Here is a 26602-nt window from a genome sequence, read left to right as displayed (position 1 = left end):
ATTGTAAACAGAAGCACACAGTTTTGTTCAAAACTTCTGAGCTATAAGTTTACAAGTTGTAGGGGACATGTGAAAACTAACAAAGAGATGGACATAATTCCTACCCTGTGAAAGGGTTGGGCATGCTTTGCAGACTTGGGGACCTTGTGTATGGACTGTTTAAGGAGCACCACTCTCCTAAGTCCCCACCTGAGAACTTCATTTTCCCCTAGGCACACATATTTCTGGGTTAGCTCCTTGGATGCAGTGTGCAGAATATATGTGCAAGAGCCTTTCAGACCAGCAGTCCCATTGCCCTTTGAGAAGTGTTTGAGTGTTTGGCTGTGTGCTCTGCCCCGAATGAGTTCAAGCCTTTGCAAAGTTGGGTTAACTTGACTAGGCAGATTGGAACCTGAGATGTTCCAAGGAGGACAGGAAATTGTCAAGTTGCTGCTAGATCTAGAACAGATGTCTGAGAAGCATAGATGGGTTTTAGGCAACTTGGGAACAAGGGAAAACCCTCTGGGCTGCCAAACTTTTGCAAAGAGAGAATCATTAAACTAATGGTGGGCCTGGAAAAATAATCATATGTGCTCATTGCTGGTGCTAGGGGATGATTTCTTTTCTAAAGGTTGTCATCTCAGCCTTCCCCAGAAGCAAATCTCACAGAGGATTTCTTTTACTTTCCCTGTTTACAGGTAACAGTCCTTTGGATAGTCCCCGGAATTTCTCTCCAAATGCACCTGCTCACTTTTCCTTTGTTCCTGCCCGTAGGTAAGTTTGTAGACTCTTCTGTGACTAGTGACTAACATGTGTGGTATTTGCATGAATGCCAGTTAAATGTCAGCTTCCTCCTTTGAGACATTGCCCTTCTAAGTGTGTTACCTTCGGTCTGCCAGCCATCAAAATTCTTTTCCTGCTTTCCTCGCCCAGGTCATAATTATCTTGTTCAACCTTTGTTTTCCAAACACCATAGGTGTTTGCATTTGAGTGTTCGAATGGGCAAGCAGATACTAGAAGTGAATTTATTTTACAATCTTAAACAGAAATCCCTGGTTTCCTGAGGGTATGTTCTGAAACATTATACTCTCAATTGAGAGCTGTGCTAATGAGAAGATGGGCTCTCCTCCCAGGAGGACCCAAAGTTACACTTCTCCTCCTCTAACTCAGCTAGTTCAGGGAGCTGGAAGGGGCCATTTATGCCTCTCTCCTTGAGGATAAAGAGACTACCAGGTCTTCACTTATACTCCCATGAATTTGGTGTGATTTGGTGTGATTAACAGCCATGCTTGTATTCCTCACATTTCACTCATTTCCGGAAGTGACATGAACTTGTCTCCAGCACGTGGGAGCAGGCTTGACAGTTCAGCCCACTGCCAGGCTATCTGCCAGTACTTCTCTGGCCTCTGGAGAAGTACTGAGCTGACTGACATGAGTCCATCCATGTGTCAAGTCTTCTTATACAAATTATTTACTTTTCAGAACATCTCTACAATTCTTGCTTGGCAGAGTTCGTGTTCTTTGGTTTTATTTTTAAAGCTATTCTTGATTAGAGCCAGTCTTTGTCATTAAGACCTCCAGAAAAGGAATGTTTTCAGTATAGGAATATGCTGGATGGATGCATCTGCCTTTCCAGCCCGGCCGAAAGTCTCATATGTCCCAGACTTGCTGCCTCGACTGTGTGTGAACTCGCACCTCAGAGCTGGGACAGCAGGACCTAGGACTGTCCTCTATACTGAGTCATTTCCCGTTCATTCAGTAAATATTTACTGAGCACCCAGTAAGCCCAGGCACAGGCTGGGTACTTAGTGGGAACCAGACAGACAGAGCCCTTATTTTCTAGAAACTTAGTGGAGTTAGTAGAGTCTGTGCACTTGTTCCCTTTGAAGGAATGCTGTTCCCTCAGGTCTTTGCTTAGTTAACATCAGCTCTCCAGAGAGGCCTTCCCTCACCATACAGTATAAAGAAGTCCCTCATCATTCTCCAGCAGAGCATCCAGTTTGATGTTCAAACTAGTACTTTTCAGTGCCTGATACAGTCACCCCTGGGTATCCAGAGGGAACTGGTCCCAGGACCCCCGTGGATACCAAAATCCACAGATGTTTAAGGCTCATAGTATTTGCATATAACCTTTGTACATCCTCTTCTGTACTTTAAATCATCTCTGGATTACTTTTAATACCCAATACAATGTAAATGCTATGTAAATAGTTTTAAATACAGTGTGAATAGTTGCTGGCACCCAGAAAATTCAGGTTTGGCTCTGTGGAACTTACTGGATTATTTTTTCCCTGAATATTTTTGATTCACTGTTGGTTGAATCTGCAGATGCAGAACTATGGATAAGGGGGGCTGCCTGTATTTTCTTATTTGCTTTCCATTTCCTCTTAACCAGAATCAAAGCACCTTTAATAAAGATGCCTTAACATGTTGCAAATATGTCTGCTGGTATATAATAAGCACTCAGTCGGTGCTTACTGATTGAATGAGTGGTGGGGAAGATTGATGAACAAGCAAATGAACAAGTATGTAGTTTTAACCTGTGATAAGCACCGTAAAGGGAAAGAATATGGTGCTGCCTAAAAGAGTAGGAAGGGAATGAGGCTGGAGAGTCTATACTGGGTGGTCATAAGGCCTCTAAGAAGAACTGACCTTTAAGCCAGCCTGAAGGATAAGAAGGAGCCTGCCATGTTGAAAGTGAGAACACAGGTGTGTAGACCAATCCAGGCAGAGGGAATAGCTTGTTCCACTGGTGCCCTGTGCCTGCATGGGCTTTCGGAATAGATCAGCTGGGAACTCTGAGGCTTGGTATTACCACTGAGATCCACACAGGTCTGTGGTAGGTGGCCTAAAGTTTGAGTCAAAGACAGAAACCTAGGCTGTCCCCTTACCAGACAGAGGTGGGAAAGCGGTTAGGTATTGATAGGGGAGGGGAAGAAGACGTCAATCCTGCCAAACAGAGTCCTCAGAAATTGTGTTTCCTGTCACTGAAGTCCAGCTTGGGTTTTATAGCATTGCATTAGTTTGGAATTTCACACAAAAGGCAGATGTAATGAAACTCTAGGGGTATACCTGTTAGTCATACAATTCCACTTCTAACTTTTGCACATTCCTAAACAAAAGGTTTGCCTCTGCCAAGCTAGACCAAATGCCAGGGGTCAGACAGATCAGTCCCTCTGGTTCCCTTTGGTTCTCACTTTAATGTATGTCTTTCCACCACAGCCATGGCCACAGAGCAGACAGGTAATAGCGGACTTGACGGGGAGGGGCTGGGAAACTGCTGTGCATGGCCAGACAGTGTGGTTTGTGGTCTTGTGCTTGGTGAGAACTGGGTGTGATGAGTCTTCTCTGACTGTGGGTTTGGACATTTGGCCTTTCATTTCTAGCAAAGAGGCCCTAAGGGAGCGCCCTCTGCCTGCTGGAACCAAGGCTCCATGCTCATACGCTTAGAGGCAGGATTTGATAAATAGTTCCAAGCTTCTGAGCAAAGAGACAAGTCACCCTCATTCCCACAACTTTCCTTGGTCACCCAGTGGATGACCCAGCAGAGGACACAGAGGCCTCCTTAGAGTGGCATTTCTGACTCTGGTGGTCCCTGCTCCTCAGTTTATAGGAAAATTGCTGCCATGCAATTGGTTTTCATTTCCTTGTGAAGGAGGAAAAGTCATCTGTGGAGAAGTGTATCTGACAAGGGTTTGGGAAATGCCTCCCTGAGCTAGACTAGTTCGATTTTCACTGAGCTCTGTTTTCTGGGAATTGACTTGCTTTCTTGTGTAGAGCTCTCAGGGCCAAGCAGAGAGGTCAGAGAGAACATCATGTTTGAGCAGGCTCCTGGACATTTTGTGTCTCAGAGACTAGGTTCCAGCAGGACTGGCTGCCTGGGTGGCATGAATTTTGAGTTGTGTGCATGTGGCATGGAACCCCCGGCTGTCCCCTAACAGAACCTAGTAGAAAAAGCTGCTCCGTGTTGCTGGGGGTGGCGGGGAGTGCTTCCAAAAGAAAAGCCCTGGCAAGATTGATTCCTTTTTTGCTTCTTCCTCTCATGCCTCACCCCACCCACTGTTAACTGTGAAGCCTGGAACAAAACAATCCACCCTGATCTCTGGGTCTTAATGTTTTTTCTGAAGATTGAGAGTATTGAACTTAACTTCTAAAGGTCCTCCATTGCTAATGTTCAAAGAAGTTTTCCTCTAACTTCAACCAGAGCAGGCTATACCCCAAGCCCCACAAGAAAGAACGTTTGTTACAATACATCCTGTAATCCAGGAAAGAATCACTTGTCCATGTTATAAAAGCTTCAAGCCAAATATTTGCTTGATCTTTCTTCTCTACAGCAAAGCAGGTAACTGTGGTTCTCTGTAATGAGAGCTTCAGGCATATCCTCTAAAGAGCAGCTGGAAGCCTGCCCCAGAGTCTCATATACAGCCAAGACTATACCACCTCACTCCTCATTCATCAGGTTGCTGTCACTCTTTGGCAAACATTCTCAAAGATTGGATTTATCAGTCCTGATGGGTCCTGGGTAGCCTTTGACTATTTGCCATCTATTGATTCATACTCAGACCCAAGTGGTAGTTTCATTTCTTCCTGGTTATCAACCCAGCGGCCTGGGGCACCCCAAAGAGCCCTTCATGTGGAGCCTTTAGGAAAGGAACTAGCATTTCAGTGGCAGTTCTGTCCTTGTGATGTACCCTTTAGCTGGGATCCTCTGTCATCGCTAGAAGTGAGTAAGTTGAGAGTGTAAAGATGTTTATTCCAAAACCATAGTATTGCATAACAGATGTTCTTATTTAAAGTTATGGACTCCTTTATAGTCAGAGATGTCTGTCTTTCAGTGGGAAATACAGAACAATAGGCCCCATGTACGAGAGAGATATGAAAGCATGTGCTGGACAGAGCAGTACAGTCTTGAGACAAGAAAGAGCCCACCAGTGAATTAGCTGCCCCCAAAAAACTGATCAAAAGACAGGCAGGTGCTGGGCTCAGGGTGGGGTCTGGTAGAAACTGCCTAACGTTCGTTTCTTACATAGGACTGATGGACGGCGCTGGTCTTTGGCCTCATTGCCTTCTTCAGGCTATGGAACCAACACCCCTAGTTCTACCGTGTCAGTAAGTGGCCAAATCTGTGGCTGTACTTCCTTCGCCCTACAGTGTTGTGAAATGGTTCTCAACTTTTTCTCCAGAGCCCAGCTCAGAGAGGTTGTTTGGGGTGAGGCTGAGTGGGGCAGAGGTCTGGTGGCCCTTAACAGCCATAGTCAGATCCATTACATGCCTTTGGAAAGAATTAACCAGCTTGTCTCTGAGCATCAGTTATTCCTAGTGGAGTCCGAGGGGGACTTGAGAATGGACTTTTTCTTTGCCCATGAGGCTGGGCACAGGGACTCCTAAGCACAGTTCCCTTGCTCCCCTATTTTATTTCCAGAACTGCAGTCAAGAGCAGGTAACCCCTCCCATGTCCCAAAGGACATGTATCCTCCAACTTTTTCACTTTTCCTTTCAAAAACTTCTAAAACTTCTTAGAGAAGATTTTAGCCTAAAACACAACAGATGTCCTATTGCCGCTGTGCACAAGTGATGCTAAAATGAGACTTCCTCACTGAGCAACTTTTAATTGAAGGCAGGATGACGCATTGGCAAACACTTTCTGTAAAGGGCCATATTTCAGGCTTTGCAAGCCACAGACTGGATGACCCATTTCCCTTGTATTCCACCATTCTTTAGGTCTTCTCAGATCAATTTGTCTATATTCATAAATCCAAAGCAGGAAAAGGAGTTACTCTTTTTTTTTTTTTTTTTTTGCTGCACCTCACAGCCTGTGGGATCTTAGTTCCCTGACCAGGGATCCAACCCATGCCTTCTGCAGTGGAAGTGCAGAGTCTTAACCATTGGACCTGCAGGAGAGTCCTAAATATTACTCTTAAGTTAATCCAAGGATCTCACTGGTCCTTCTGCAGCTGTTAGTTTCAGATCTTTCCCTAGTAAATATCCCTTCCCATAATCCTTTACTCAACCATGATTTTTTTAGATCCAAGGTAAGTGTCATGTATTTATTATGTATATATATTCCTGTTCAAAAAATTTTAATTGACCCAACCCATTGCTTCAGCTTATTTTATTGAAATACCTTAAAATACCAACTTTGCTTCATGTTAGTTGCAGTTGAGTGAGGATAATTTTTTACAGTTTCTGTCCAAACCATTTATAAAAAACGTGACCAAGACAGAGCCCTGTGAAAACCTCCCACCAGCTGTTTACAACTTCATTTATTATAGCATTCCATGAGAGAAGTGTGTACTGTTAGTCAAAAGAATTCTGGTTTCTCACTTGGTATTAAGGCTTACATGTGGCCTCAGAGTTCTCTCAGTGTGGTGCTGCAGCTTTGAGTGTAAATGGATTTAGACATTTAACTTCAGATTCTTCATCAGTTGGTGAGCAGAACTGAGCCAAGAGTGTTAGATTGGCTGCTGTTGTAGCTGGTCTGATCGGGTAAGGGGGGATTCACGACCAGGGCTGCCACAGCAATGGCTGCACTGTGGGCTGCCTCTGATAGCACAGCTCACTCCCTCTCATTGTCTCCTGTGACTCCAGTGGGCTTAGCTTTAATCTCAGTCATCAGACCATGTTTAGAACTCTTACCTATTTTCAGGTCAAGTCTAATATTTGAGTTGCAGACCTGAAAATAATTTTCTTCCCTGCTGAATTTTCTTGCCTATTGGTATCCCTAGAGCCTGGGTGAAGTGGTCACAGCCTCAGCAAAGCCAGTTGCCCTCTGGTTAACAACCTGAAGGAAGCATTGCCGAGCACCCCTAGGGCTCTCCAAGGTGTTGTAGGAAGGAGAACTTACAGGATGTCGTTTGTAGGTCGAGCATTCCTAGGACATTGCCAAAGAAGCCAGGAAGCATGGCTTATTAATTACTTGCCATTCCAACTAGCCAAAAGCCTCATGAAAGTAAGGGGTCCTTGCAGAAGAATCTGCTTTTTGCCACCTAAAGAGGGCCCCTAGGAAGTCGGGGAACTCTCACACCCATGAATGTCTGGGTCTGACCCCCTGCAAAACTCAGGAAAGAGGAGAGTATCTCGGCTTCCTCAGGACTGAGAGCCCTGAGGGGTAGAGATGGACAGGATCGTGCCCTGTGGAGAGGAAGCCTGCCGCTGTGGGCTGACTTCAGGTTTACACTGACTGGGGGCCCCTCACCATTCTCAGCCCACCTCCGCTCCTGGCCTGCCTCACACTTCTCTCTAATGCTTTTTTTTTTTTTAATGTCCCCTCTAGTCGTCGTGCTCCTCTCAGGAGAAGCTGCACCAGTTGCCTTTCCAGCCCACGGCCGATGAGCTGCACTTCTTGACGAAGCATTTCAGCACAGACAGTGTGCCTGATGAGGAGGGGCGGCAGTCCCCCGCCCTGCGGCCCCGCTCCCGCAGCCTCAGGTGAGGGGCCCTCTCCCACCTGGAGCTCAGCTTGTCCTCAGAGCCTAGGAGTTGGCACATTTGCTCCATAAAGGGCAAGACAGTAAATAGTTCACAGTTTGTAGGCCATACCACCTCTGGCAGCTACTTACTCTGCTGTTGTGTGGACTCATCCACAGACATTATGTGAACTTTATTTATAAAAGCAGGCAGCTGGCCAGATTTGGTCTGCGGGCCATAATTTGCCAATCCCTGGCCTAGCACATGGGCACAGCTCAAATGAGTCAAGCCCAGGGAGGCTCAAGCCCTTTGGCTTCGGGTACGGTTCAGCTCACCCCACCACCCGCTGCCACCGAGAGGTGCCTAACGATGCTCTCAGGGGGTCCCTCTTCTTCCCTTTAAAAGTAGTTGGCAGTAAAAATGTACTGTGGACTCTTTTCAGTTATGGGAGAATAATGGTATCATCCCTCCTGATGGTTACCTGGCTAAGAACCCAGTGGCCCAGAATATATAACTCGGCCAACTGAAAACGTTGCTTCTGAGGACACTTGTGGCTGACTCAGGGAGAAGCCCATCGCAAAAGAAGAACTAAATGGCCATCTCAATCAGTCTCATCTCCCTGAATCACTAGGGCTCATCAAACCAAGCAGTCCTTAACCCCTGATTTCTCTGTGTATTCCATGGATTCAGTCAGCTCTTCTCTTTGGCATTAGGTGGTAAATCTGTGCCAAAATTCCAAGTTCAAGAAGAAGGTGGAAACTGCAATGAGCAGGGCTTTCAGAGATGGAGCTCAGCTTTCCAGGGCCCCTGAGAAATACTAAAGTGGCCAACATGTTGAGGGTGGGGGCCAAGGAGTAATGCCTCCCAGGAAGAGTCCCCTCGGGTAATGCTGGCACTGCAAGTGTCAGGGAGGGAGCTGAGCCAGACCACAAAGACTGGTTCAAGTTTAGGTTGATGACAGTAATGACTGGGACTGCAGTGCACAGGGTCAGACATTCAGACGAGGGAGCATGGAGCCCAGTCCACAGGGGAACGCCCGAGTCTTGGTGCTCTTCACAGTCCACACAGAAACAGGGGCACCTGTTAGAACATCTGAGAGTGAGAGGACAGCAGTACCTCTGGGAATCCCTGAGGATTACTCTTAAAATGCTTGGTAATGTGCATTAGTGCAGCAGACGGACCAGGGCCACTGCAGGGAGGAAAGGCAGGAAAGAGCAGCTCTGGACTCAACTGGGATCACAGGTCGGGGGCATCAAACTGGGCAGGACCCAAGTAGCCATTCAGTTGTGTGGCTCAGACTTTGAAATCCTTTACGAGGATATAACCACATGTGGGCCAAAGTGGAAGATTTAGATGGCCCAGGTCCTCAACAGCCTGGCGGGACTGGCCTCATTCATCCCCGAGGTAGAGCTAGGTCAGCCCCACTGGCTGCAGCTTGTTTGGAAAAGATACAGGTATAGACTGTCTTCCTCTAGTTGTTTTGATGGTTGGTGGTTTGATTGAATTTGATTCCTGGAACATGCTGGGGGTGTGCCCAACCCCACTGGCCAAAGCAAGGAGGACGCAGACAGTCCTGTTATGGGGGTGGGGATCCTAGAAGAACCTCTTGTGGCTTCAAGAGTGGTCTCCTGCTGTCTAGGCCTTTTCAGGCCCTGGCAGAGGTCTTTGTGAAGGCCAGGCCTCTTACAGGAAGGTAGTCTAGCTCCAAGTGACACCATTTTGAGCTGAAGAAAGTGTACTGGCAGCTCCAGGAATAAGGAGGCTCTGGAACTCAGCACTTCTGAAGGTGGGAGTGTATGGCTGCTGCAGACAGTGGGCAGGCACGGGCTCTGGGGATGGGCATCTTTATCCTCACTGGTTCCCTGGCACTAATGTAACACACTTGTTTCTTTCTTAATTAGTCCTGGACGGTCACCAGTTTCCTTTGACAGTGAAATAATAATGATGAATCATGTATACAAGGAAAGATTCCCCAAGGTAAGGATCCAGATTAAAGGAAACGGTAATATCCCTGAGGATGTCGCTTCCAGCCAGCCCCACTGCAAAGACCAGAGGTGGGAGGTAGCACCCTGTCTCTGGAGGCAGCCAGAATAGGAGGGCACAACATGGGGCCTGCCAGACTGCCAGAGAAGAGGAGGGACAGAGGGCCTGGAAGTCTGGGAACTGTGCTTGCAAGCCTCTGTTTCCCCACTCCCCACAGAAAAGGGGTGTCTAAAGGAAAATGTCAAAGCCGTATCCTACCATATGTTAATGGGGAAGGAAAGAGCAGAGATCTTGGTTCTAACCTGCCCATGAGGATCCATGAGTTGGGATCCCCAAGAAGGAGATTTGCCCTCTGAGAGCACCTTCATTTAAGGCAGATTTCTAAATTTCCCCTGCCAGGAAATTGGCCAGAGGGAGCAGTAGGGTGGGAGACAGAGCTCAGAGTTGCTATTCACAATTGGACTTGTGTTTTCAAGTGGGGAAATGCCAAGGAGGGAGGCGGGTTACTGTCCTGAGATAGTTGGGAAGTGGTCTTCAGAGCTGCAGTTTGATGGTGAACCTCCTCGTATGTGGAAAGAGAACCTTGTTTTGCATTTGCCTTTCCTTTTGAAGACCACATGCCTAAACCCTGTGATGTGGCTGTCTAATGATAGGCCTTGCCCCTGCAGAACAAACCAGCTCTGGAGGGAGGGAACCAGGGCCAGGTGGACCCCTCTTCATGACAGCAGCAAGCATGAGGTCTTCAGGCCTCTTTGTTCATCCTCCATCCAGACCCCCGGCTCTGCCTGTTCTTCTGTATCAGGGTTGGCAATGTGTGGTTTCCTGCTCCTCGAGCATGTCCTTTCTCTAGCCTTGGGGAGTCTCCGGGCACACGGGGCAGGCTGAGGGAAAGCTGTGCCGTCCTCTTGCTTTCCTTCTTCACGGGGAAGCGGAGCTTGAGGAAGAGTAGGTTCTGGGAGCAGCCCGACGGGGCTCAAGTCTGCTTCTACTGTGTGTTAGTCTCATGACCCTGGGCAGATGATTGACTTCTCTGAACTTCATTTGCCTCATCCGTAATTTGGGATAAGAAGAGAATCTCATAGGGAGCTTGTGAAGATGAATGAACATTAAACTTTTCTAACTGTGCCCAGGACACAGCAAGCACTCACAAGTGTTAGCTGTTATTTCTCTGCTGAGTGGGCACTGGAGAACGAGAGCAAAACAGAGAGGCAGAGTGACAGTGTGGAAATCATTCTGTTGTGCTTGGTTCTTTATTTAAAAAAATTAGGGGTATGCATAGTGTTTGGGCCTAGAGGAGCTATCCCACGTGGAAGGTCAGGAAGGGTGGTGGTGAGGAGATACCCCTCGTCCAAGGTAAGGAGCAATGGCTGCGCTTTGCTGGAGCAGCCATGAAGAGATACCCCAAGCCCAAGGTAAGAGAAACCCAAGTAAGACAGTAGGTGTTGCAAGAGGGCATCCGAGGGCAAACACACTGAAACCATACTCACAGAAAACTAGTCAATCTAATCACACTAAGACCACAGCCTTGTCTAACTCAATGAAACTAAGCCATGCCCATGGGGCAACCCAAGACAGGCGGGTCATGGTGGAGAGGTCTGACAGAATGTGGTCCACTGGAGAAGGGAATGGCAAACCACTTCAGTATTCTTGCCTTGAGAACCCCATGAGCAGTATGAAAAGGCAAAATGATAGAATACTGAAAGAGAAACTCCCCAGGTCAATAGGTGCCCAATATGCTACTGGAGATCAGTGGAGAAATAACTCCAGAAAGAATGAAGGGATGGAGCCAAAGCAAAAACAATACCCGGCTGTGGATGTGACTGGTGATAGAAGCAAGGTCCGATGCTGTAAAGAGCAATATTGTATAGGAACCTGGAATGTCAGGTCCGTGAATCAAGGCAAATTGGAAGTGGTCAAACAAGAGATGGCAAGAGTGAATCTCGACATTCTAGGAATCAGCGAACTAAAATAGACTGGAATGGGTGAATTTAACTCAGATGACCATTATATCTACTACTGTGGGCAGGAATCCCTCAGAAGAAATGGAGTGGCCATCATGGTCAACAAAAGAGTCTGAAATGCAGTATTTGGATGCAATCTCAAAAACGACAGAATGATCTCTGTTCGTTTCCAAGGCAAACCATTCAATATCACAGTAATCCAAGTCTATGCCCCAACCAGTAATGCTGAAGAAGCTGAAGTTGAACGGTTCTATGAAGACCTACAAGACCTTTTAGAACTAACACCCAAAAAAGATGTCCTTTTCATTATAGGGGACTGGAATGCAAAAGTAGGAAGTCAAGAAACACCTGGAGTAACAGGCAAATTTGGCCTTGGAATACAGAATGAAGCAGGGCAAAGACTGATAGAGTTTTGCCAAGAAAATGCACTGGTCATAACAAACACCCTCTTCCAACAACACAAGAGAAGACTCTGTACATGGGCATCACCAGATGGTCAACACTGAAATCAGATTGATTATATTCTTTGCAGCCAAAGATGGAGAAGCTCTATACAGTCAGCAAAAACAAGACCAGGAGCTGACTGTGGCTCAGACCATGAACTCCTTATTGCCAAATTCAGACTGAAATTGAAGAAAGTGGGGAAAACCACTAGACCATTCAGGTATGACCTAAATCAAATCCCTTATGATTATACAGTGGAAGTGAGAAATAGATTTAAGGGCCCAGATCTGAGAGATAGAGTGCCTGATGAACTATGGAATGAGGTTCATGACATTGTACAGGAGGCAGGGATCAAGACCATCCCCATAGAAAAGAAATGCAAAAAAGCAAAATGGCTGTCTGGGGAGGCCTTACAAATAGCTGTGAAAGGAAGAGAAGTGAAAAGCAAAGGAGAAAAGGAAAGATATAAACATCTGAATGCAGAGTTCCAAAGAATAGCAAGAAGAGATAAGAAAGCCTTCTTCAGCGATCAATGCAAAGAAATAGAGGAAAACAACAGAATGGAAAAGACTAGGGATCTCTTCAAAAAAATCAGAGATACCAAAGGAACATTTCATGCAAAGATGAGCTCGATAAAGGACGGAAATGGTATGGACCTAACAGAAGCAGAAGATATTAAGAAGAGGTGGCAAGAATACACAGAAGAACTGTACAAAAAAGATCTTCATGACCCAGATAATCACGATGGTGTGATCACTGACCTAGAGCCAGACATCCTGGAATGTGAAGTCAAGTGGGCCTCAGAAAGCATCACTACAAACAAAGCTAGTGGAGGTGATGGAATTCCAGTTGAGCTATTTCAAATCCTGAAAGATGATGCTGTGAAAGTGCTGCACTCAATATGCCAGCAAATCTGGAAAACTCAGCAGTGGCCACAGGACTGGAAAAGGTCAGTTTTCATTCCCATCCCAAAGAAAGGCAATGCCAAAGAATGCTCAAACTACCGCACAATTGCACTTATCTCACACGCTAGTAAAGTAATGCTCAAAATTCTCCAAGCCAGGCTTCAGCAATATGTGAACCGTGAACTTCCTGATGTTCAAGCTGGTTTTAGAAAAGGCAGAGGAACCAGAGATCAAATTGCCAACATCCACTGGATCATCGAAAAAGCAAGAGAGTTCCAGAAAAACATCTATTTCTGCTTTATTGACTATGCCAAAGCCTTTGACTGTGTGGATCACAATAAACTGTGGAAAATTCTGAAAGAGATGGGAATACCAAACCACCTGATCTGCCTCTTGAGAAATTTTTAGTATGCAGGTCAGGAAGCAACAGTTAGAACTGGACATGGAACAACAGACTGGTTCCAAATTGGGAAAGGAGTACATCAAGGCTGTATATTGCCACCCTGTTTATTTAACTTATATGCAGAGTACATCATGAGAAATGTTGGGCTGGATGAAGCACAAGCTGGAATCAAGACTGCCAGGAGAAATATCAATAACCTCAGATATGCAGATGACACCACCCTTATGGCAGAAAGTGAAGAGGAACTAAAAAGCCTCTTGATGAAAGTGAAAGTGGAGAGTGAAAAAGTTGGCTTAAAGCTCAACATTCAGAAAATGAAGATCATGGCATCCGGTCCCACCACTTCATGGGAAATAGATGGGGAAACAGTGGAAACAGTGTCAGACGTTATTTTTCTGGGCTCCAAAATCACTACAGATGGTGACTGCAGCCATGAAATTAAAAGACACTTACTCCTTGGAAGGAAAGTTATGACCAACCTAGATAGCATATTCAAAAGTAGAGACATTACTTTGCCAACAAAGTTTCGTCTAGTCAAGGCTATGGTTTTTCCTGTGGTCATGTATGGATGTGACAGTTGGACTGTGATGAAAGCTGAGCGCCGAAGAATTGATGCTTTTTGAGAAGACTCTTGAGAGTCCCTTGGACTGCAAGGAGATCCAACCAGTCCATTCTGAAGGAGATCAGCCCTGGGATTTCTTTGGAAGAAATGATACTAAAGCTGAAACTCCAGTACTTTGGCCACCTCATGTGAAGAGTTGACTCATTGGAAAAGACCCTGGTGCTGGGAGGGATTGGGGGCAGGAGGAGAAGGGGACGACAGAGGATGAGATGGCTGGATGGCATCACTGACTCGATGGATGTGAGTCTCAGTGAACTCCGGGAGTTGGTGATGGACAGGGAGGCCTGGCGTGCTGCGATTCATGGGGTCGCAAAGAGTCGGACATGACTGAGCGACTTGATCTGATAGTGTTTGGAAATGCATCCCATGTTTCCTCCTCCTTATGTATTAGGTGTTGTGTTATTCTAGCACTCCATGTTTGTATGTCCCCAAGTCATTCATGCAGGATGAAGTGATGATAGAGAAAATATGTTGATTCCTCCTCTCCCCTCCCACCACCATATATATATGTGTGTCTATATATGCATAAACCAAAAATGTGTGTATACATACACGCACATACACAAATATCCACCTAAACACACTGAAAATCAGAAATTGCCACTTGGTGGGCAAAGAAAAGAAAGCCAAGGCCCAGATAGGCAGGAACTTGTTAGCTCACGTGTGTTCTTTTGACATTAATGTGCAGTTAGATCCCCAAGAGGCTTCTGAGCGAAACCCCAAGCTGCTCTGCTGGGGATCCGGGTCCATGAGCCGGTAGGTTCACAACTTGAGTAAATACTCTCTGAACATCTGCTTAGCTCACTTGGGTCTTAAGGTGAAGTAAGAGCATCCTGAGATAATCAGACTCCCTCTGGCTTGAAGAAGTTCCCAGTTTGGAGACAGATTTAGAAACCAGCAGTGTCCACACACCAAGTTTGTATAGTTGAGGGGTCCAGTGGAAGCACGGAGGAAAAGAAGCCCTAGTTCGCCTGGAGGAATCAAAGACTTCCCAGAGGAGAATGATGCTTGAACTGAGATTAGGAGTCGTAGGAGTTTGCCAGGCAGGCTTGGCAGGTGAAAAAGCCACACACAGGCAACAGCATAAATGGACGGAGGCATGAGACAGCATAATGAGGAGGGAAACAACAGAACCCCAGTGTCCTTAGAGCAAGAGAGCATGCCCTTTAAGGAGTGAAGAGGTGGACGAGGCCAGATGGGAGAGGCCTTGACTTGACTTGAAGGCGGCCTTTCACGTGTCCAGTCTTCAGGTTCCCCAAGTGCAGCATCCGGAGAGCAGGATCACAGAGCCTGTCCTCAGGCTATGACCAGGCCCTTCCGGCTTAGCTCCAGGTGACCTGGCGCAGGAGGAGAAAGTCACTTGTCCTTTTTGATTTGCAGGCCACTGCACAAATGGAAGAGCGTCTGGCCGAGTTCATCTCCTCCAACACTCCAGACAACGTGTTGCCCTTGGCTGATGGAACCTTGAGCTTTATTCATCATCAGGTGATAGAGATGGCCCGAGACTGCCTGGACAAATCCCGGAGTGGCCTCATTACCTCACACTACTTCTACGAACTTCAAGAGAATTTAGAGAAGCTTCTGCAAGATGTGAGTGCCCTTGTGCGGAACTCTGGTGAACGCTGCACGTGGCAGTGGTTATTAGTGCTGAGCCAAGATTACAGTGGTCATGGTGCTCCCAGCCTGCGTGCCACCTCTTGCTGATGTGCGGGGCCCACCTTACATGTCCTGCTGCTGCTGCTGGACTTTGGTTCCTCCTCAGTCCCCTGCATTTCTGAGAGAAGCCTGTTTAGTATCAGAACCCAGTGCTATGAGTCTTCTCCTTTTCTAATTCTAGTCACCCTGCCCAAGGTTCCAACACTGGTAGTGTTCATAAATATTTGCCTAGGAGACTTGTAACCCAAAGCCAGAAAGAGGCCCCAGTGGCTGCCGTGGGCTCTCGTTTGGTAGACACACTGGTGTAAGCAGAGCCTTGAAACCGCTTCTTCTCAGCCAAGATAAAGCAGTCCTGAAGACTGCTCTGTGGGTTTATCTGTTCGCTGATGCTCCCTGTACATAGTGAGAAGTTCTCTAGTGGGGACAGATGGTTTAGAGACCTGGTGCTCCTGAGCGTGAGAAGTCTCTGGGTCGCTACTTCATGCTCCGCGGTTGGCTTCCTCTCCACCTCTCCACTTGGGTGATGGGTGCTTCTCCGCAGACCACAGCTGTTCACATCACACCATTAGCACAATTTAGGGGAGAGGAGATGTGCTGTCTGCCTGGGGCTGGGCTCTTCATGTCACTGGAATGTTTCCCAGTCCAGACCCAGTTACCTCCAGACCTGTGCCTTCTCACCAACTGAGCTGAGAGCCAAGGCTGATAATCAAATGGACTCCAGTGTGTTAGTCCAGAAGTTAGGAGCTGGAAGTTTTTTGTTTTTTTTAATTTAGGAAAAAGTTGAACCTAGAGAAAGGATCATGATCATTGCTGTCAGATACTGGAAGTCTTCTCATATGTAATAGATGCATAGCTTTTCTGTCCCCTAAAAGGTAGACAAGCCCAGTGGACAAGAGTTACTTTGAGAAAGGTTTTAATTTTAATAGATGAAGAAGTTCTTCCTTCTATAAAATTGTCTTTCTGATTTTAAAAGCAATACTTGCATTCAGACATTGCAGAAATACGAGTTTAAAAAAGCTAAAGTCCCATGAAACATCACTGGCAGCTCTTTGTTTCTGTTCAAGAATAATTTTCTCCCATCCAAGTACTAACCAGGCCCGACCCTGCTTAGCTTCTGAGATCAGACGAGATCGGGCGCGTTCAGGGTGGTATGGCCGTAGACCAAGAATAATTTTCTAACAGTTCTGTAACAATAGATAGGAATCTGGGACTGAGATATCAGGTAAATCAACCAGACTTCCAAGGTTGCTTGTACATCTAAGATTAATCTTCTGAAATGCTAAAGTCAGAGCCCTGCCCAGAAACTACAGGCATTTTCCTCATTGCCCCTGGAAGTAGGAAGAATACTAGACACGGAGCCAGTGCAGTCATATGTTCTGTCGTTTGCTAGGCCCTAGGAATGCAGAAAAGAAGTTCAGTGTGGGTCTGGCTCAAGGAATTTGCCTTTGACTGGGGTGTACAGACCCATCAATAAGAATTGCAGTAAAAATGACAGCTGTTAGTTATTGAAGTGTCCTGTGTGCCAGCCATCACACCGAGTGCTCTATGAATTACCTCACTTTTGTTTATTGTAGTAAGTGTGATTGATGAGCACTAGCTAGAGATGAATTCTGAGCACAGAGGAGGATATGCTGACTCTGTGTGGAGAGTTCAGGAAAAGTTGGATCTTCGTGAGGAGGTAGGAGTTCACTGGACTTAGGAAGGAGTACAAACAACCTCTCAGAGGTGTGGAGGAACTTGGTACATTCTGGACATTACAGGTAAAGTAGTTTGACATGACTAGAATGAAAGATGCCTGCGGGGAAACCTTGGTAGATGAATATGCTAGTCACTGCGCTAATTTAACTTCACAACAGCACTGTATGGAAGGTGCTATTATTATTCTCTAAATAAACAGATGAGAAAACCAAAATTTAAAGGGGCCAAGTGAGCCCAAGGTAACTTGTTTCTTGCGTAACAGAGTTGGAACCCAAACCGAGGTTATTCATTCCAGAGCCTAAGATCTTACACTTTCAAACACTTAGCAAGCATTGACATCTGCTATACAAGAGGCACCTATGCTAGGCTTAGTATGTGAGGGAAAAAGAAAGACACAGGCTGTGTATTCACAAGGCCCAGCAGCATAGCTGTAGAGACAGTTAATTATAAGACAACATGCTAGTACCATGTGCTATGAGCAAACAGCTTGGGGAGCGTAGAAAAGGGAGCCGTTACTTCTTGTTCTTCGTGTGTGTGTGTGTGTGTGTGTGTGTGTGTGTGTGTGATGGAGCAGGGGTCTTAGATGAGCCTTCACACAGTTGATATTTGGGCTGCACCTTAAAAGAACGAATGCAATTTCATCAAGTGCCCAGCCTCTCTTCTCATTTAATAACCAGGTTTTTTTTGTTTTTGTTTTTAAATGGTCTTCATTTGCTATATTTCTTTCCTTGCAACCTATTCACTATTCATCATCCTGCCTTCCACTTTCCCTTCCCATATTCCACTAAAACTGTTTCAGGCAAAAGTCCCCAAAGAACTAACTGACCAGTTGCCAAATCCTGTGACCTCTTTCAGCCCTCATCTTCGTTTGCCTCTCTGCGGGAGTTTGCACAGTGAAAAAACCTCTCCTTGATCTCCCCTCCCCCTGGTTGTCGTGAAAGTGTTCTCTCCTGTCTTGCTGCCCCTTCACAAGTTCTCTTAAATTCTGGTGTTCCTAGGGACACCCTCCTGAGCATCCATACTCCCGTTCTCCTTCTTCACTCTGATCAGTCCTGACAGCTCCCATGTCTTCAGTTGTCATCCATTCACTAAGGGTCCCTGCCCACCTGCGTTCTCCTGAGTTTCAGATCCTTCACTTTCCTTCTCACATTGGCTGGTATTCTTCATTGCAAGTAGTAGAGCCACCTCAGAACAGTTTATTATATAAAGACTGAAAGGGCAGGTCTTAGAGAATTGAAGACAGCAATGCAACCAGGCTTTCGGAATGGACCAGAGCTAGAAATGAGAACCTGTGGAAAGCCCAGGAAGTGTTCATCTTCCTCCAGTCCACTCTGTTCTCTCTTTGGTAGGCATGCTCATCCTTTTCCCCAGAAGCGGATTATACAGTTCTGTCATCCTGATATTAACCGTTGTCGTTCCATCCACCTTTCAGCACCTATATCCCCTCTGGTCAGCTGTTGGAAGTGGGAGGGAAAGTGCAGCCACACAACACAGATTCTAGAAGTCAGAACAGTTTCCAGAAAAAAAGAAGCAATCCTGGGCTGAGCAAATACCTCAGGAAGTAGCTAGTGTAGTACCTCAGACTCTCCAGGTCCAAAACAGAACTCTTTTCCACCTACCTGCTTTGTCTTTAAAGCTAAAGGGAATATGTTCTCTACCTATCCTTGGGGCTTCCCTTGTAGCTCAGTTGGTAAAGAATCTGCCTACAATGCAGGAGACCTGAGTTTGATCCCTGGGTCAGGAAGATCCTCTGGAGAAGGAAATGGCAATCCACTCTGGTATTCCTGCCTGGAGAATCCCATGGACAGAGGAGCCTGGTAGGCTACAGTCCATGGGATTGCAAGAGTCACGACTCAGCAATTTAACTACTACTAACTACTACTACCTATCCTTACCTAAACTGCATATCTCTTTATATTATCTGTTTCATTTAGGGGTTCACTGAAATTTCCCTAAAATTGGAGCTGCAGTTACCATCTATTCCTGCCTCATGCACCCCTCAGGGCTGCTCTCAGATGGCCCAGTCTGTCCATTTCCCTACATTCTTACTTCCTTGATTTATGCCTTTTTCATCTTCACTATTGCCATAGCCTGCTGGTGGGTTTTCCTCCTTTTAGACTTGCCCTCTTTCATGCACCATCCCCACTACAGCCAGAGCCGTCTCTCTGAAGTCCCTGCTGCTCGCATCACTCTCCTGCTTTGAGGTCTTTCTATTCCTTACGGTCTGTCTGTGGTGGAAAGCATCAGTGAAGGCTCCATTGAGAGCTGCCTCTTGAGCTGGGGTCTGGTAGGTAAGTGAAGCCTGCTGGATGGAGAAGCAGGTAAAGCGGTGTGTCCGTGTGACATTCCTGTGTCATGCAGTGTTCACCAGCTCACGTGGCTCCTGCTCATGGCCCACTGACCTCCTCTAAGGTCTCTGCTTTGCAGAACTCTCTGTACTACAAAGCGCTTCTCCCCAGAGTCGGCTCTGTTCAGGCCGGTCCTGCTTCGCTCCGCCACGCTGGGCCGGCAGATCGCTCAAGCTACCTTTGTCTTCTCTACAGGCTCATGAGCGCTCAGAGAGTTCAGAAGTGGCTTTTGTGATGCAGCTGGTGAAAAAGCTGATGATTGTCATTGCCCGCCCAGCTCGTCTCCTGGAATGCCTGGTGAGTGGGCTCTGGGAAGGTTGGGGGTTGGTGGTGGCTGGAGGGGTGGGAACAGGGACTGCAGAGGAAGTATTCTGCTAACAGCAGAACTGTGGGGGCACCCGCTGCCATTTCTGCTGCTGAAGTCCTTATTTAAATATGATGTGCAAGCACTGGGGGACCAAATGAGTCCCTGAGGAAACATGGACACCTCTGAGGAGAGTGGTGGGGAGAGGTTTCATCTGCCCACCCCACACTGAGCAGGCCCAGGTTAGTGGGGGCCCCAGGGCTGAGAAGCACAGGCCAGTTTTGTTTGCACAAGTTGAGTCCACCCTTCATTTGATCATTCAGTGACACTTTACTGAATGCCTCCTTCATTCTAGACACTGGAGATACAGGTATAAATAAAGCAGAGTCCTGATCCCATAATGCCTCCTCTGCAGCAGGGTTAGAATTAATCTTGAATGCCTTAGGTATGAAGCCTGAAGATGTGCAAGTAATAGTTATGATATTGGCGAAGTGTTGTGAAGGGGGAAAATCCAAGGTGCAGTGGGAACATGAGGAAGGACGTGCTTCTCAGGATGGACAGGAATGAATGTTGAGTGAAGGCCCCCTGGGGAATGTGAAGCTTTGTCAGTGACTTGAAGGATAACTGTGAGTTTACCAGGAGAGAGCTGTCAGAAAGGACATTTGATGGAGTGTGGGTGTGTCTGAAGAGCTGGTGAGGGAAAAACTTGGGAGGTGGATCCTTCATGTCCTTCATGACAGGACCATGAAGGGTGCGGGTTCTTGGTTCAGGAGTTTGTGTTTATCCATAAGGCCACTGGGAGCCATCAGGAAGTTTAGGTAAGAATGTGATGTGGTCAGATTTACTTTTTATAACTAACTTTGTAAAGGTATGATTTACATACAATAAAATATATCCTATTTGGTTATACAGTTCAGTGAGTTTTAGCAAATCTACACCTGTCTAGTCACTGCCACAGTTGAGATGGAAGATATTTCTCTCACCTCAGAAAATTCCCTTGTGCCCCTTTGCAGTCAGCCCCTTTCCCCTCCCCACCTCACCTCCCACTCCAGACAGCCACCTATCTGCTCTTTGACTATGGTTAAGTTTGCCTTTTATACAGTTTCATATAAATTAAATCATGCAGTGTGTTCTGACTTCTTTAACTCAGCATAATTTTGTAGCAATTCATACATATTATTGCATGCAGCAGTGATTGGTTCCTTTTTATTTCTGAGTAATACTCCATGAGATTTACTCCTGAGAAAGATACCTATGGGCACAACATGGATAATGAACTGGGGGAGAAGGCAGAGCCAGGGACAGTGGGGCAGAGGCTCTTAACACAGTTCATGTGAGAGAGGCGCGCCATGAACTAGGACGGTGGTAGAGACCAGATAAGGAGATTTGGGTGGAGGGGAGTTTATGAAGTAGGCATTCTGACTAGACAGGGACGGAGGAAGAAGCAGGTAATAGAATTTCCCAGTCTGGCTTAGATTTTACCCAAATAGGTGGTGGTGGTGTTTTCTAAACCCCTGAGACCAGAGGTAAAGAAAAGCAGTGGAGGCTGGGGTTGTGACCAGAGGGCCGCTCCTGCAACAACGTGAAGTCTGTGGTTAAACAGGGGCTGGCAGTTCAGTCTGGTCTTGTGCAGTGGTTTTGTCTTTCTCCCTACCTCTGTGGCCATGGTCAAATCCATGCATCTCTGTGAGACTTGACTTCCTTCCCAAGATCATAGAGGTATCATCAGGGCTTAGTGCCGAGTGTGACACTTAGTAGGCACTCAGTCAGTGAGGCCCTCATTATTCTGTGCTCTGGGCAGACAAAGACTTCTGTGCTGTGTCCATATGGCTCTCTAGACCCCAGGACACAGGGGTTGCTCAGTAGATGCCTGACAGCATGGGTGTGTACCACCAGGGCTGTGAAGTGTGACTGAAGGTGGCCAGGACTGCCCCCCTGCACTAGGTATGGGGAGACACCGACAGTGCTGTGTCTGGCTGGCACAAGGCTTTGGACCAGGCAGATAGGCAGAGCTCTCTTGAAACTGAAAGCTCTGAGTCGTCTTGCTGTGGAAGCCAGCAGATGTGGAGGGTGTTCAGTCTGGAGGCGACCTTTAAGATAGCTGTGTCCCCATTGGTCCCTGACTCATGATGCTTCTGGGGGTTCTGGGGTAGGGGTGTCCATCACAAAGAGGAGGTCTTCCTATTCCTCCTGCTCTGGGTAAATGCCTTCAAACCATAAAGGCCAGCAGCCTTCGCCTGTAGGTCTCACCACTGACTACCTCTCTCCCCGGTACAGGAGTTTGACCCTGAAGAGTTCTACCACCTGTTAGAAGCAGCTGAGGGCCACGCCAAAGAGGGACAAGGGATTAAATGTGACATTCCCCGCTACATCGTTAGCCAACTGGGCCTCACACGGGATCCCCTAGAGGGTGAGCATGCAGCCTCGTGGCTGCAAAGTGGCCCCACAGCCTACACGCTCTAACAGCAGGGAAACCACTGGGAGAAGAGGGTTAGCTGGACAGGGACACAACACAGCCTCAGAGGCCCGAGGGCTGCAGGAAAACCCTGTGTTCTGTGTCATAAAAGAGCCACTCCTTCGAGATAGTCCACATCTGCCTTCTGACACCCAAGCGGGGCTGTCTTGGGCACACCTGGGTTGGATTTAGATCCTAAAGGTCAAAAGAGGTCAACACAAGGACCACAATCACATTTTCAGAAACGGTCACCTCGTCTGCATGCTTGCCTCTCCTGCAGCCACCTTACAGGTCCCCTTGTGTCTTTGGGGTGGTCCCGACTCCGGGCTTCATGCTGAGCCCCTCGTGAAGGTGGGCGTCTGAGTCCCTTGTCTCTAGTCGCCCCGCCCCTGCCTTTCCTGCTTCCCGGCCTCATCCAGCAGAGCAGAGTCTTGGCAGCAGGACGGGGGCCGGCTACCAGCTTCAGGCCTGTTTTCAGCTATTGTCCCGAGTTTGAGGGAAGCTTTATAGAATTTTCCAGGCCTTTTGAATGGCACTGGACTTAGATACGAGTGGCAATGTTATTTGGCAAACAAGTCCAAAAGCTGTGACTCCACTAAAGCCAGAGCCACAAGACCGCCTCCCAGACCCGTGCAGGAAGCATTTATGGCTCCCCTGCATGCGTCTGTCCTCTGGCGTGAGCGGGCGGCCGAGAGGCCTGAGGTTGCCGCGCACACTTTTGTCTTGTATCCTTGCTTTGTTTCTAGAAATGGCCCAGTTGAGCAGCTATGACAGTCCTGATACTCCGGAGACAGATGATTCAGTCGAGGTAAAGACTCTGAGCTCTTGCCTCAACCCTGGGCCCTGGGCCCTGTGAAGCGCGGGCTGTGGGTTCTCTCAGAGACTGTCTGCAGGAGGGCCAGTGGAGAGGGTGGTTGCTGCACGGTCTGAGGGCTGTTCAGCTCCGGGAGGAGTGGGGAGGCTCCGGCAGGGCTGAGCGGGGCAGACACTGGGGCACAGCCTCCTCAGGTATGCACACTCTGACGAGCATGCCTGCCCCTTGCCTTTTCCCTTGTCTTCCAGGGCCGTGGGGCATCTCTGACATCGAAAAAGACACCCTCTGAGGAGGACTTCGAAACCATTAAGCTCATCAGCAATGGCGCCTATGGGTAAAGTCAGGGGTCGGGTATGGCCGGGACTAGAGCTCAGTTGGCCCGTGGGCTCTTCTTTCTGGAAGTGAGTGGTACCTGGTCCTCTGGGCAGCAGGACTGTCCCTCAGGATGGCCCTTCTCCCTCCCTGAAGCCTCCTGGAGAGACGATAGTGCAGTTCCCTCTGACAGCTGAGCGTGGTGCCTTTCCTGGGCAGGAGCCCCTCTTCCCTTGGGGGCACTCCTCCTCTTATGAGCTCTGAGGAGGGGTTGAGCTGTGTCCTCAGGAACTTGACGAGCTCCCAGGGCAGGCCCTCGTGTCCTTCTCACTGTCGAGCACCACCTGCCCCGCTGTTCCATACACCAATAAGGTGTGAGAGGAGTCAGTTTGACCCCCAGGCTGGCAGTGGCGGAGGGCATGGCCAAGGGCCATGCGGAACAGACGGGCTTTGCTTCCAGGGCCGTGTTCCTGGTGCGGCACAAGTCCACCCGGCAGCGCTTTGCCATGAAGAAGATCAACAAGCAGAACCTGATCCTGCGGAACCAGATCCAGCAGGCCTTCGTGGAGCGGGACATCCTGACTTTTGCTGAGAACCCCTTTGTGGTCAGCATGTTCTGCTCCTTTGAAACCAAGCGCCACCTGTGCATGGTGATGGAGTATGTGGAAGGTACGGGGGACAGGTGGCCTGCCCTAGGGGCCAAGGCACAGTCAGAGACAGCCCTGATCAGGGCCCAGCAGCTTTGTGTGGCTGTGGTGTTTCAGGGCCCAGCTTCCCCACCTGTCCTTGGCCCTGGTTTCTGCTTTAGGATCGTAGAGACCATTTGGCCACGGCAGGCACCAGGTGCCGTGCCTCTCCCAGGAAGAGGCTTCTGGAGCTGGAGCTGCCATGAGGCTGCCCATGTCAGGCACAGAAAGAGGCATTCTGGGACGGGATGTATATGTCCCTCAACTGTAAAACCTATGCCCAAAGCCTGCACGGCCCATAGCCTGCTGGCACCACACAGGGCTGAGAAGGCAGCAGAGCCACCCACGCCCAGGGTCAGTCACTGGGAGGATTGCATCTGGGCCCTTGGGAGAAAGGCAGGCTGCCACCCTGACAGATGGCTTTAGAGGGCACCCCTTAAAGAGCATACAGCATGCTCAGGGTGGCGCAGAAGAGCATGGTGGAGCACAGCTTCTCCGGTGGCCTTCCCTCTCCTTTCGTCAGGGCTGTGCACAGCTTCCAAATATGCCTAAGTCTTGAAGTTGGGAACAACACTTCCCTTTTAATTCCTTGGGTATGTGCTGGGAGTTTACAATGTTACTTTACTCAAAACTAAAGGACAGCCAATGGGAAGGAAATAACACATGCTGAAATATCAGCCAGACGTGTTTACAATAAACAGGATTCCCACCCAAAAATAACTTAGTCCTGTCCCAACAAGTCAACTTACAGGCATAGAGGCCTGGGTTCCTTCCTTCTTTGGCCTGAACAGCAGCCTTGACCGCCCCCGGCCGACTCCTCTTGCTCCTGCTCCAGTCTACAGTCTGTCTCCCACCCACCCCAGCAGCAGGGGTGCTAGAATCACCGTCTCTAGCGCCAGGGAGTTTGGTGAGGCCATCTCCTCTGGGGCCTCTGAGACCATCTGGAGCAGGGCACTGGCTCCCTGCTTCATGGTGGCCTGGGCTTGTTGCAGGAGGAGACTGTGCCACGCTGCTGAAGAACATCGGGGCCCTGCCTGTGGACATGGTGCGCCTGTACTTTGCAGAAACTGTGCTAGCCCTGGAGTACTTACACAATTACGGCATCGTGCACCGTGACCTCAAGCCTGACAAGTATGCCCACTCTTCGAGTCCCTTGTTTAGGGTCTCCCACTTGGGTCTCAAGATAAATGAAGGCAGACACAGCATGTTTGAATCTATCCCAAATGGCTAGTCATGTGGGTGTGCACCCAGGCTTGGTACTCTAACCCCTGACTCTCCCCAGATGCAAAGAACATTGACAGCAAGGTCCAGCAGGGGCATTGTAAAGCTTTGGTGACATCAAAGAATCACTGAGGAGCTCTACCCAAGAACCCAAGCAGAAGCAAAAGAATCCACACACCTAGTAGATGGCAGAGCAAGTGGCCTGGCATTCACTGACATGTGCTCTCTGCCAAGCACTGTATTCTCGTCTCTGGTCTATAGAGCTTAAGTCCAGTGTGGGCGACTCTCATGCTGAGGAGCAGGATATACAAAGACACACACAGGTGTGAGGAACTACAAATAGTGCAGTATGGCTGAAGCTGAGATTGTTAGTTTCAGTCGTGACTGAGGGGCAGGGATTGGACCATCAGGGGACCTTTTATTTAGTTTGGGTTGAGTTTTAAAGGGTCCTAGAGAATCTCTGACCCAGGGCTTCCTTGGTGGCTCAGACAGCAAAGAATCCACCTGTATTGCGGGAGACCTGGGTTCAATCCCTGGGTTGGGAAGAGCCCCTGAAGGAGGACATGGCAACTCACTCCGATATTCTTGCCTGGAAAATCCCCATGGACAGAGGAGCCTGGCGGGCTATAGTCCATGGGGTTGCAAAGAGTCAGACACAACTGAGCGACTAAGCGCAGAATACACACAGAGAGTCTCTGAAGGGTCTGTTAACCACGGGGAGATGCACTCAGACTTTGATTTAGGTTTAGGAAGATCACTGCCCATGGAAAGAGGTGGTGAGACCACAGCAGTAGACCAGGCCCCTGGAGCAGAGTCGGGCGGGAGAAGAGAGGGATGGGGAAGTGGCAAGGAAATGGTAAGGCTGGGGTGAGAGAGCAGGCTGGGACATCTTCCACATTTCTGTCTTGAGGCTGGGGTGATAAGTCTCTGTCATGGAAAGCAGCTTTGACGTTAGACAGACTGCATTCATACAGCTCGTTAACCCTGTGAGCTCAGGTCAGTGAATTAAACCTCTTTGAGCTTCGTGTTCCTCCTCTTGGGGATAATACCTGCTTTGGTTGTGTTATTCCTCTGTAAAACCTTTCATGAGCCAGAATATTCTTATAAACAATCGTTAAAGCACTTATCACAGAGCTCAGTAGGTAAGAGAAACACTGCTTTTCACTGAGAAGAGGACCCATTCGGAGGCATGAGCTTGTTTGGACAGGTTGAGTTCAGGGTGCCCACAGGGCTTCTGGCAGTGAGTAGGTGTGGAGCTCATAAAAGGAGTCGGGGCCGGAGATTCTAGGGAGTACAGGGCTAGCAGGGCCGAAGCCTTTGGCACTAAGTGAAATGGCTCAGGCAGTGTGTGTGAAGGGGAAAGACAGTTCCCTGTGAGATCTTAGAGCCCCCAAGTCCAGCTAT

General features: G+C 48.1%; 1 protein-coding gene across 7 annotated transcripts in view; it reads left to right on the top strand.

The window, feature by feature from the left end:
- Window positions 1–26602, top strand: part of MAST2 (microtubule associated serine/threonine kinase 2) — a 207100-nt gene that overhangs the window by 172340 nt on the left and 8158 nt on the right. For 5 of the 7 annotated variants that reach the window (XM_027537401.1, XM_027537400.1, XM_027537405.1 and 2 more), the window contains 12 exons: window positions 678–753; window positions 3202–3222; window positions 5010–5088; window positions 7253–7407; window positions 9288–9363; window positions 15085–15294; window positions 19602–19703; window positions 21988–22120; window positions 22912–22973; window positions 23228–23313; window positions 23752–23960; window positions 24970–25108. In XM_027537401.1, coding sequence (XP_027393202.1) covers window positions 678–753; window positions 3202–3222; window positions 5010–5088; window positions 7253–7407; window positions 9288–9363; window positions 15085–15294; window positions 19602–19703; window positions 21988–22120; window positions 22912–22973; window positions 23228–23313; window positions 23752–23960; window positions 24970–25108 — 1348 coding nt within the window. The remainder of the gene's footprint in view (window positions 1–677; window positions 754–3201; window positions 3223–5009; window positions 5089–7252; window positions 7408–9287; window positions 9364–15084; window positions 15295–19601; window positions 19704–21987; window positions 22121–22911; window positions 22974–23227; window positions 23314–23751; window positions 23961–24969; window positions 25109–26602) is intronic. The other 2 variants (XM_027537403.1, XM_027537402.1) reach the window with 1 other exon arrangement.

This window comes from Bos indicus x Bos taurus, chromosome 3 (genome assembly GCF_003369695.1).
Source record: "Bos indicus x Bos taurus breed Angus x Brahman F1 hybrid chromosome 3, Bos_hybrid_MaternalHap_v2.0, whole genome shotgun sequence".
Classification (NCBI taxonomy): Eukaryota; Metazoa; Chordata; class Mammalia; order Artiodactyla; family Bovidae; genus Bos; species Bos indicus x Bos taurus.
This window is presented reverse-complemented; position numbering and strand designations above follow the sequence as displayed.